Here is a 12,431-nt window from a genome sequence, read left to right on the forward strand (position 1 = left end):
AATTCGTTTTAAGAAACATAAAGTCTTGTCATGCTTTTAAATTTTCCTGTAGATATCGTTTAAAAAAGTAGTTTGCAACTGCTTAAAAATGACATTCTAACATGATTAGAAAAATGAAAACTTTTTCTGTGGCAAAATATGATTCTAGTATCTTTTTCAATTACATAATGTTTCTTTTAATTTAAAATTTTACAAAGACAAGTGAATTCTCAGCAAAAAGAAAAATGCTGATTGTCACATTGAATATACGATGATGCTATTTCCTTTCCACGTTATTTGGAAAAAGACATACATAATCTTGTACTAGCAAAACTTTTGACTTTATTTTCTGAACCGGAATAACGTGTATGCAGTACGATTCATGCACATGTTTTATGCTTTGACTAAAGTTAAATCCTAATTCGATATTTTTAATTTCTCGAGATTTATCGTATGTAATTGTAAGTTGCCGCAAAACTGCGTACAAATCTACTCCAAGTTTCAAGAAGTATTTTATAGCACCGTAAAAGACTGTTACACCTACTTCCCACTGCACGTGAAAATTATTTCGTTTTTTCTGTCGTGTATACAGAGTAGATGTAAAAATTTCGTTATTTATGTTACATCGACTAAAAATTTGAGGACGCGCTTCCCAAAATTGTACTTCTGTTAAATGTGTTACATTAATAATCGCTCGAAGATCAGTGTCCGTGATATCAATTGTAATTCGTGGACCATGGGTGTGAAATCCTTGGTATTCTTCTTGTCTATTAGGATTCATTAGATATTTTAGGCTTCTGTAGGCTTCAAAAATTGTGATGGTATTTGATAATTCGATGTCAATTTTGTTTGAACCATGAATCATTTTCACAAGCTCACCATTGTGGTCTTCAGACGAAAATGCCGACCATGCCCAAAGGGGCCCCCACATTCTGACATGTGATGCAAGATGCAACAGTTGATGAATATTGTAGGAACACTTATTTCGACCATACAATTGCTCTACATCATTTACAAAGATATGTAAAAGAGTGTCTGCTAAATTAAGTTCGGTTGAATTTATTTCTTCTTGTAACAATATATAAATTGCTCTGGAGAGTAGTAAAAAATGGTCATAATGAACTCGATCTAAACGATTTCTTAGGACGACCGGACCGTAATATAAAAGAAACGCTCTTAATTCGGATGCTTTCCAATTACTAAGATGAGACAATTTTCTCGGTGTTCGTGTGACCTCATCAGGTGGTGTTATTGTTTCGATAATTTCGTCTCGAACTTCCTTAGGCAAGTAATAATCTTTTTCGTGACTTTGTGTACTGCACCACAACTTAAGGAGCATAAGCATTACGCCAAGTAAAACTGCGTGCATATAGTCGGCGATAAATCCTTTCGACCTGTCAAAATGAGGTATTGAAGTTACAATCGATAGACCTTTAACTCCTTTGAAATGCTTTAAATTTTCGTATCTCTCAACAATTATTGTTTGCGTCTCCATACGTTCAGCAGTTCTCAGCGGAGGTTCTTCATCAACTATTGGAAAAATCCAATTAGAACCACAACCTGTTTCGCAAGACTCTCCTGTTGCTTCGCAACTCGCACAACTATTTTCTCCATTATATAGCATAAGATTTTGCACTGATGCTTTAGCCGGCGCATCTAAACATGCAAGAGGAGCAACAATTTTACTTGTGATTGTTCGATTCGACACTGGATGAATCCATTGAAATCCATTGGTGTATAAATTTTCCAAAGTCAATGCAAGAGGTTTAAAGTAAGAATTCATATCCGGTTTTTTGCAGCTGCGGTTCGTATAAAAAACGCCACACACGAATTGAAAGTTTCTTCGGTATTTAGGACTAATGTTTGCGACTTGTACATAAATCGGCCACATGTTACTTTTTCCGCTTTTAGAGACTTGTACTCCGTCCGTAAACAAAATTAAAATCAAGTCATATTCTCCAGGTATTGCTATAGTTTTTAGAATACGATATTCTGTACCTGATGTTATGTCATACAAATTTTCTTCATTTCTATTCTCACATACATTACGAAAATCATCTATTAAGGCATGAAGATTTCTTATTTCGAAGGCATTTCGTAGGTACGATTCCAAGTTAAATTCTAAAAAGCAACTTTCTACCTTCCTACTACTACCTTTCACATATCTCTACTTGATTTTCATCAATCCATTTCCCTAAATAATAGAAACAGACCGAACAAATTCTGTGTTTAGTTGATAAATTAGCTTCTGCATTAGGTAGTACCCTGTCAATTAATGACAATAATCTATGCTTCGTATAAGGAATTGTGTGGTCATCTGGTAAAAATAGATCAATTGTAGTTAATATGTCTCCTAAGGCTTTTTTAGTCAAACGATTTGTCACATAAACCTTTAATATTTGACACAATGCATCGCCACCACGAAGCGTTGCATGTTCATAAATTGGTTGGTGCAGCCAATTTGCTGCATTTTCATTATCACTATCGTCATTGTAATTAATTTCGGATATTGACGATGCTGACAATGACGATTCAGACGACGAATGCTCAGTTGACAAATTTAAAGAGGAATTTTCGAACTCGCCTCTATTCATATCGTTTTCAATTTCAGATTCCGAAGATAAACTAAGAGAAAAAGTATTATTTAAAGGTGATAATATTGGAAAATCGTCCACTGATGGCGCTAAAGATACGGAAGACGCTAAAGACATTGAAGATGCTCTATTTGACGATGATTCTGTAGCTTCCGTAGTACTTTCACTTTGTAACAAAGATGAATTTGATGAGTTCAAAATGTCTTCAACTGGTGACGACATGTTTAATGGCGTTGGAGTATTTTGAATTTTATTATCAAATGAGCTCTGCAAATAATAGAAAATATTTTATACTCTTAAAATTTTATTTAAGATTTATTTTAAGAGTTAATTCTTTTAAGAAGAATATTTTTAAACAAAATATTCAAGATAAGACATTTTTATTTTTATTGTTTCTCAATACATATTGTAATCTATGTAAATATAAAATAATTTTTTTTTAAAAATTAAAAATGTCGAACATACATAAACATTCCAGTGCACATGTACATTAATTTTGATCTGAAACGAGTAAAAAACATTTTTTGTAAAAGTGATAAATTTTGAACAGAGTGATGTAGCCGTTTTGAAAAAAAAAATTTTACGTAAATGGGAGCACTTTAAAGTTAGATTTTATTTTTTGGGCTAAGAAAATCTAACTATAAAGTGCTCCTATTTAGGTAAAAAAAAATTTCAAAACGGCTACGTCACTCTGTGAAATAATTTATCACTTTTTAGAAAAAATGTTTTTTTACTTGTTTCAGATCAAAATTAAAATGACAATCATGTCCACCATCAAGGAATGAACTGCTGCACTGGAATGCGCGCATCTCTACCATTTTTAATTTTTTTAAAAACTATTTCGTATTTACACAATTTACAATATGTATTTTTAAGAAGCAATAAAAATGTCTTATCTTGAATAATTTTTTTTTAAAAAAATTCTTAAAAAACCGTCTAATTTAAATGCGTTCTGGGTGGCGTAACCCCTTAATTTGATATTACATTTACTATTTATTGTGAAGTGTGTAGTTTCAGATGGAGTAAATAGAAACGAAATTGCAAAATAAATCATTAAAAAATTATAAACATAAAAAGCGTAATGTATTCTTTTAAATTAAAGTTATATTCTGTTGTTGTAGTATTATAAGGGTCAGAATTCGTGAAATTTTCACAGAAAATAAAAAGTATTTTTTTTAAATCGAAATGTTGAAAAAACATTTCGATTTGGCAGTGTTTTGTTCATTTCGTAGTTAAAAATAATGTTTTTATTCTGAAAATCATCAAAATCGCATCTCCGTTCAATATAATTTCCATTATAACTTTTAAAATAATTGTCGCTCCAAAATTTTCTCAACGGATTTTGATTTCTTATAGTTTTAAGTGTATGTTAATATTTTTTTCAAATTTTTAAAAGGCGTAGAACATTAAAAAAAATTAATTGTTTTTAAAAAATAAACTTTTTAAAAATTTTCTAATTCTGAAAGAAAGTATATTTTATCCCATTGAAATTCCCGCTTGGTTCATTTAAATCGGTTCATTCATTTAGGAGAAATCAAATTTTGTTTAAAAAGTTGCAAAAAAATTAATTTTGCAATAACTTTTATAAAAAATAATTTTTTTTCTGTTTTTTGGTGGACAAAATCTTAAGGCCAAATAGAAATGTTTTTTCAACATTTCGATTTACAAAAAATATTTTTTATTCTTTGTGAAAATTTCACGAATTCTAACCCTTAATAAAAGATAATTATAAATAATAATATAAATTTTTTAGTTTGCTTTTCTCAAACACAAAACAAAATATTATAGGAGTGTCTGATTTGATTTTTAATTTTTTATGCAACCAGAAATATCGTTATATATTCTGATGCTAATTTACATACGAAAAATAGAAGAAAACTTAGAAGCTCTTTCGGCTGATTTAATAGAATTAATGCTGTTATTTATTTAAGAAAATTTAATTTGTTTAACTAATTACTGTTTCAATTTATACCCATATAGTTTCTATTTCTCCACCTAATCCTATGTAAGAAATCTAAAAAGTATTCTCTTAATATAAAGATTCCTTCTTTTACCTAACATTACATGGAAAAATCACTATTTAATTGTTTTAAAAAAAGTTTCCATAAATTTTAGTAAATCTTTAACTGACTGGAGTTTTCGTTCATTTTTATAAATTTTTTCTATTATTTAAGTAAATTTTACTATTTCCATTGCACTTTTTCAATAAAATTAGTGAAAAGTAATGATAAAGCTAATTTTCTACCTCAAATAAAATTTTATAAATTTTCTTCTCGAAAATATTATTTCAAAACAGTATTTTTTAGAAAAAAAGTACTTAATTTCCCATGTGAAAACATTAATTTTTTAATCATTGGTCATTGTTTTATCAACTTGAACTTTAGGTGAATCTTATAATAACAATTATAATAAAGTAAATAAACTTCACAAATTATAAATATCTATATACCTATTATAGAAATTGTTTATTAATAATTTTATATCAAAAGGTTTAAAATTTACATTTAAGAAAAATGTGACTTATAAAATTAGATAATTTATGGATAGAATAGATCAATTACAATTTCACTCTGTTAATACTTTTTGAATAAATTAAATTAACTAAATATATTCAAAAATTTATAACTTGAAGTGGTTTTAAATATAAATGAACTTACCAATAGAATTTTGAATTATTATTATCCTTTTTAATTTCTTCCATTTGTAATGAAGTTGTGATAAATAAACGATTAATTATTATTAACCTCTTAACCTAAAATTCAAAATAAAAGTTTCGTTCTTCAAAAATTTTATTCGCATATTAATATGAAAGATAAAATTAATAATATATATGAATTACAAAATAAAATAAATGAAAATGATTGATAATAAGTATATAATAAACTAATAACTACCAACACAACTAAGAAATATACAAAACTGAATGTTTGCTGTTCTTCTCCGTACCTGTAAGCGTGAGCCATTTTCGTAATTAAAAACAGTTGATTCTATCAATGTCGCTCTGCTTATCTTCCAAAAGATTTCGTATAAAATGCGTAACATTCCAAAAGTGTTCAATTCTTATATTTTGCATAAATTTTTTATACAAGTTAGGTATTTCTTTCACGTTTACGAATTTCACTTCCATGTGACTTCTGAATACCTATTTTGCATTGAACTAAAGACGAGTTTCCATTGGTGTGACTAAAATTCGACGTGCGCACATGGATTGTCTATTGCACCAATAAAATTTAACTTTAAATATGAAAATAAATTAATTATAAGTATAATTTAAAATTAATGATTAAATAAATATTTGAATATAGTTAATATAACTAACATTCAATTTTATTACTACTACAATTAATTATAATTATTAATTATATTTGTAGATTTGACAATCGACCAATAACTATAATAAAGAATTCGGTTATCTGCTCTCGGAGTGCTTTTGCTTCGTGCAAATTTGTTAAATCGAGTATTTTACTCTTTCGGGGAGCACTCGAGCACTTTGGAGCAGAAAACTCAATCTGCTATAAGTCATTCTAACCTATAAATAAAAAGATAAAATAAATTATGATGGACAACGAGGAGAATGAACGAAAATTTTTAATAGACTGCTTTACTAACGACGGATGGTTTTACATCGTGAAAGAATCGGCTTTGTTGATAACAGAAAAATCTGAAATTAAAGTTGGGGCTAAAGTGCAATTCGCGTATCCTGAGGACGTTAAACAGCCGAAAATTCGAAGAGGAAAAATTATCATGGAATCAGGTATGTAATATTAACTATTTTTCTTAACACACACTGTTGGAAACGAAATACTAGTCATAAATTATTGAGGGTATAATTTGAGTTCTAAATAAATAAAATTCTCCTAACTACTTTTAAAAGAATGTAATGCTATGTATATAAATCGTAAGTTTTGCATTATAGAAAATTGTTTGCGCTATATAATTTTTTAGAATCTGACGAAATTTTGGACAAGGAAATGGAAAGGATGATAAAAAAATATGAAAAATATAATATTACGAAGGCTGAGGTAGTAGACAAAGAAAATTTGGAGTATGAAGAGAAAAGATTAAGATTCAAGGAAAGGGCAAGAGAAGGAAATGTCTTTATGGCTGTGCATTTACAAAATGAATTAAATATAAAAAATAAAGAGAAAGAAAATTTAATGATTAAAATTTCAAATGCTTTGACATTAACGGAAGAAGCCAATGAAGCACTTTTAAATATTACAAAGGTGATTATTTTCCAAGAAACTTATTGTGTTTATGATTGTTTGACTATTTTTAGAAAATTTAATTTTTGATATTATCTTCTTTTTATAAAGGACCTGCAAGAAAATTGGAAACCTCAATAAAGAAAAAAGCTGCTTATTAAAATAAATTAATTATTTCTGTTTATAAAGCTTAATTAATAAATATTTTTTTCAATTAATTTATAGCGAATTGTTCATTTTAAAATATAGTGAAAAAAATGTTATTTGATGTAAATGAAAAAAATAACAATCGAATGATAATTTTTGAGAGTTTTATTTTTGATAGTAATTTGTTCAGAAAATCTCTCGCAATTGATTAATAATCCTTGTATAAAAATTTTATTTAAATGCAAAGTAAGTTACAATTAGTTAATAAAAACGGTTAGGTCATCTTATTTATTTGTTCAAAAATTAATTATTGAATATTTTCTCAAAATTATTTTCTTATTTTGGTATATATTGGAAATATTTAAAAAATTAATTTTATTATTAACTTCACATCATTACTAATTTATTACTGATTAATACGAAATTAAAAAACAAAAGATTCACGAAAACAAAAGTTGAATGTTTTTATTTAACCTTTTACGAGTTACAAGATTGCTCAGAATTCAAAAAATTGTTTAAATATTAAAAATAAACAGTTTTATCATCCAATTATGGATGAAGAACAAGTTTTACTTGAGTGGGACGGTTGTTACACTATAGTGAACAAAAGTTCTATAAAATTCGATCCAGCGAATCTCGAATTGAAAATTGGTTCATCGGTTAAATACTTATGGCCTGAAGAAGCTGCACACAAAAAATATTATACTGGAACTATCATTGAAATTTCAAGTGAGTATATAATTAAATATATAATTTAAATAGTTCGATTTTTCATTAATATTAATTTTTGACATTTGCTTTTATGTTCATTAACAAAAATGATAATAATTGCTTTTAAAATATTAAATTCAATAACTTTTTTATCATTTTCAACTGTTATCAGGTAGCGAGAATGAACTAATAAAACTGCGAGAGAAAAAAATGAATGATATGAGAAAAAATCCTGCTAGAAAACGTAAAGGTGATAAATCCACAACAGAAAATGAAGCTTCGAAGAAACCATGCGTATGTATTATTTATACAATAAATTAAATGTAGAACTTTCAATATGTTTAAGGCTATTAAAATTTTTTTTACAATTATTGCATAATTTCAAATATACAATTGAGTGAAGTCAAAGATGACAATTTCATTAATTTTTGTAGTAAAGCTGTTATTTTATATATTTTTTAATTTTTACCTAATTAATTTTACAGAAGCAGGTGATGCCCAATTATCATATATTTCAAGCTTTATCAACGAAAGTAGAATCAATTTTGATACTTAATGAACGTTTGTCTGCAGAGCTCAAGGAATTTAGAGAAGTAATAATATAACTTATTTTGATTTTTATAATGCAAAAAATAACTATAAACAAATTTTTCAAAAATTGTTTGTGAATCATTTTTTTAACGTAATTAAATTTATCAAATATTTCTATTATAAAAACCTTTTTGAGTAGTTGAAATTTTGTAAAATTTAATTAAAAATAATTTATTTATTTCAAGTATTTAATTTATTTAAGTATTTAATTTTTGAAGAATTTGAATTGCAAATTTTAAAAATAATTTAAATATAAAAAATCTTTAAGGGTAAATTTAAAAATGAAAATTAATGAAAATTACCTTTTTTTAAAATTCAATATTTTCAGTATTTTCAATTACATATTTTAGAAAATTCAAATACATACAAAAATAATAACATTTTAGAATTCTTTTTAACATTTTGAAGAAAACAATGAAGTTCAAAATTTTTAATTAAAATTTTAAAAAATAATTAGTTTTTTTAAATTTTATACAAAAATTTTTTCGAAAAATTACATTTAAATATTTTTAAAAACTAATTATTCGATTTGTTTTGTAATAATTTTTTAAGATTCAATTATCTTCGAACAATGTAAATAGAAGTTTATGAAAATTTACCTTTTGGACTTATTAAAATTTTTGAGAAATCATGGTCCTGTTTATAATTAAAATTCTTCAAAAATTTGATAATGTTTATATATATTTTTCAAAAATTTAATTATTTTTAAAAGATTTTACCAAATTTTAATTGTTTGGAAATTTTTAAAAATTGAAAAATTATATTTATATACCTAATTACAATTATTATAAAAAACTGAGTTTTTGTATTTAAATACTTGAATTCTAGAAGACCTTTTGGGAAATTACTTAAATTAATTGATTCAGAGATGAAGTTTAGTTGAAAATTGTAAAAAAATAATTGAATTCAGGAAGGGTTATAATTGAAATTTTTAGAAATTATTAAACTTCATAAATTTTACCCATTTTCCATAAACATTCATATTATCATATTATAAAGATATGTTTTATTTAAATTACAACTAATAAAAATAAAGATCGAAAAGCTTCTAATATAATTAATTTAAAGTATTTAAATGTATTAAAATGTTTTATTTAAATTACAACTAATAAAAATAAAGATCGAAAAGCTTCTAATATAATTAATTTAAAGTATTTAAATGTATTAAAATGTTTTATTTAAATTACAACTAATAAAAATAAAGATCGAAAAGCTTCTAATATAATTAATTTAAAGTATTTAATCATCACGAATTTTTTGCTAAACTTTTGATCAACTGGAAATAGGTTACTTATTAAATTGTAAATATTTTTAGATGCTCCAGAATGAAGATTTATATCCAGAAGCTACAGTACCAGCAATTGCTGTTGATGCTGAATCATCTCGAACTGAGTCAGTACTACCTCAAACTATGCAACAATCAACCCAGTCTACTTCAGAAAATATTTCACAGTCTGGCCATTCAAATTTAGAAGAGGATATTGATAACAACTTAGAAAAAATACCAGAAGTAGAAAACACTGATCGAGTCTTAAATGAAAATGAAGAGGACAGTTTGTTTTTATTCACTAAACACACTGCAGGAGAAAAGGCGACTGAGTTAATCCAAGGAAGTAATGTGTACATCGATAAAACTACTTTAAAAGACATCAAACGACGTGCCAATTCGCAAACCGTGGTTGCACGCCTTTTAATGACTTCGATATTTAAAGAAGATACATTTTTGCAGTACAGTTTGACAAAAAAAGGGCCCAAAGATAAAGCAAAGCAGGCTCTTCCAGCATTTGCTATTGATGCAATATTGAGTAAGTATTTTTTTGTTACAAAGATTTTTTAAAAATGGTTCCTGCACTTCAAAAATTTTTTAAAATGTATTAAAAATATAATCAAAAGATTTTGATTCACGATTGAAAGTGATGACGATATAATATTCACACGAACGAAATAAATTAAGAAACGTAAATAGAAATAGAAATAGTTTATTAGGAAACACGTCCGTTAGACATAACAGTTTTAAAAGAACTGATTGACTTTTATAAAATAACAAAAATAGACAAAAGAATATTAATTCCTTAGCAACGATTCGAGTTTGTATTGTTTAAGATTATTATATTATTAACACTACCCCTCAATATAAACTCAGTATTTTTAAAAATATTCTTTCAATAGTCCCAAAGAATTAATGCATTGATTGTGTTTAGTTTTTGATAGTGATTTTGTCAACACATCAGCGGGCATATTTTCTGAAGCGATGTGTTCCAAAATGATCTGTCCTGATTCCACAGTTTCACGAACGAAATGATGTCGAATGTCGATGTGTTTCGTCCTGGCGTGATGAATGGGATTCATGGCTAATTTTTGTGCGCTGTTGTTGTCGACGTGTAATTTTATATATTCTAGATTCTTCCCTTCAAGTTCCGAGAGGAAACGTTTGAGATGTATCGCTTCTTTTGCTGCCTCGCTCATCGCCATGTATTCGGCCTCCGTACTTGAAAGGGCAACCGTGCGTTGTTTTCGAGAGTCCCATGTGATTGCACCACCGCCCATGATAAAAGCATATCCGGTAAAGGACCGTCGATCATCTAAGGATCCACCCCAGTCTGCATCTACGTATCCGGCTAATGGCATCTTTTCTCGATGATAGAATATTCCATGATTGTCAGTTCCTTTTAGATATCGAAGTACTCTTTTCGCTGAGTTCCAATGGTCTTTGTTGAAACAGTCATTAAATTGGCTCAAAACACTTGCTGCATGAGCCACATCAGGTCTCGTTGCAATTGATAAGTAGAGCAAAGATCCAACGAGTTCTCGATAGGGAGGTTTCTCACCGTCGGAGTTCTTCCATTCTCCTCCTTTTACGAGTTTTGTTCCTGTGTCAAGTGGTGTTGAAACTGGATTACTATTTTCCATTCCAAAACGAAGTAAAATTTCTCTTATATAGGTTTTCTGATTTATGAAGATTCCATTTTCGTTTCTGTGGAAATCCATACCAAGGCATCGTTTGACTTCACCAATGTCTTTGACTCCAAAAATATTTCCAAATTTAGTTCCAAAATTGGTAATTTTGTTGAGGTTTTTGCACATTACTAAAATGTCATCGACGTATACGACAAGAGTGATTAAGTCTGTTTCATTTCGATTAAGGTATACGCATGGATCAGATTTTGACGGTTCGAATCCTAAGCTTTGTAGTTTGGAATTTAAAAGTTGGTGCCAAGCTCGTCCTGCTTGTTTTAGACCGTAAATTGCTTTCTTCATTTTGCACACTTTGTCGCCTTCATTTATGCTTTTCAACATGAATTCGGCTTGTTGATTAAATTCGTCGTTACTTGGTCCTTTGTTTATGACGTATTTTAGGACGTCCACCATCCGATCTGGTAGTTCCATGTAGACTTCTTCATTTAGTTTTCCGTTTAGGTATGCCGTAGTTACGTCAAATTGTTGAATATACATGTTGTTTTGTACTGCGTGGGCTATTGTTGTCCGAATAGAACTTAGGCGTGCAACAGGAGAGTAAGTTTCGTTAAAATCTCGTCCATATTGTTGAGAATATCCTTTTGCAATAATTCTTGCCTTTTTCTTTTCCAGGTTGCCGTTCGTACCGTATTTGTTTCGAAGAATAAATCTACTTCCGATTACATTTGATGATTTGTTTCTATCGACTAGTTCCCAAGTTTTCTTTTCCAGGATGGACTTCGTCTCATCAGCCATTGCTTCCATCCATTCGTCTGCATTTTGACCGGTTAATGCCATTTTGATAGGAATTTCGATGTTTATGAAAGAAGATTCATTTTGGTTCTCGTTGGTAGATGGTGTTGTACAAGTTGTTCCATATTCTATTCTTGGTCTTCCTCGTTTTCCAGTGTGTATGGTTCGAGGTCTTCCTCGTCTTCTTCGATCGAAAGAAATTATATTAGGGAATCCAAGAAAATCTTCGTCGCTTGATTCTACTCCTCCTTGTTCTGGTTGTGCGTTTTGATCTATACCATTAATGTTGTTTTCTTCGTAGGGTTCTTCTACGTTTATATTATTTCCATTGACAACTTTCTTTTCGTTTTTGCAAAGATCAATTTCGATTTCCAGTCTGCGGTGTTCTGATTCTTCCATGTCGGTTTTCGATTCTGGTTCTTTGTTTTTGAGATAGAATTCTTCAAAGATTTGTGTTGGTTGATTGGTAGTTTGATTTAGGAATTTGACATCTCTT

The 12,431-nt window shown here is 28.2% G+C and overlaps 2 protein-coding genes across 2 annotated transcripts; both read left to right on the plus strand.

Moving 5' to 3' along the window:
• Positions 1-6,115: 6,115 nt before the first annotated feature.
• Positions 6,116-6,919, plus strand: LOC122498318. Its single transcript, XM_043606000.1, has 3 exons — positions 6,116-6,327; positions 6,519-6,799; positions 6,890-6,919. The coding sequence occupies exons 1-3, from the start codon at positions 6,129-6,131 to the stop codon at positions 6,917-6,919; spliced, it is 510 nt and encodes a 169-aa protein (XP_043461935.1). The 5' UTR covers positions 6,116-6,128.
• A 445-nt stretch (positions 6,920-7,364) lies between these two features.
• Positions 7,365-10,329, plus strand: LOC122498319. Its single transcript, XM_043606001.1, has 5 exons — positions 7,365-7,654; positions 7,809-7,930; positions 8,122-8,229; positions 9,543-10,032; positions 10,304-10,329. The coding sequence occupies exons 1-5, from the start codon at positions 7,477-7,479 to the stop codon at positions 10,327-10,329; spliced, it is 924 nt and encodes a 307-aa protein (XP_043461936.1). The 5' UTR covers positions 7,365-7,476.
• Positions 10,330-12,431: the final 2,102 nt, after the last annotated feature.

Source organism: Leptopilina heterotoma, unplaced genomic scaffold (genome assembly GCF_015476425.1).
Source record: "Leptopilina heterotoma isolate Lh14 unplaced genomic scaffold, ASM1547642v1 Lhet_146, whole genome shotgun sequence".
Taxonomy (NCBI): Eukaryota; Metazoa; Arthropoda; class Insecta; order Hymenoptera; family Figitidae; genus Leptopilina; species Leptopilina heterotoma.

Coding starts and splice junctions, on each gene's coding strand:
- LOC122498318 (XM_043606000.1), top strand. CDS start 6,129: ATGATGGACAACGAGGAGAATGAACGAAAATTTTTAATAGACTGCTTT. Junction 6,328..6,518: donor AAAAATTATCATGGAATCAG/GTATGTAATATT, acceptor ATAATTTTTTAG/AATCTGACGAAATTTTGGAC. Junction 6,800..6,889: donor CACTTTTAAATATTACAAAG/GTGATTATTTTC, acceptor CTTTTTATAAAG/GACCTGCAAGAAAATTGGAA.
- LOC122498319 (XM_043606001.1), top strand. CDS start 7,477: ATGGATGAAGAACAAGTTTTACTTGAGTGGGACGGTTGTTACACTATA. Junction 7,655..7,808: donor AACTATCATTGAAATTTCAA/GTGAGTATATAA, acceptor AACTGTTATCAG/GTAGCGAGAATGAACTAATA. Junction 10,033..10,303: donor TGCTATTGATGCAATATTGA/GTAAGTATTTTT, acceptor TTAATTCCTTAG/CAACGATTCGAGTTTGTATT.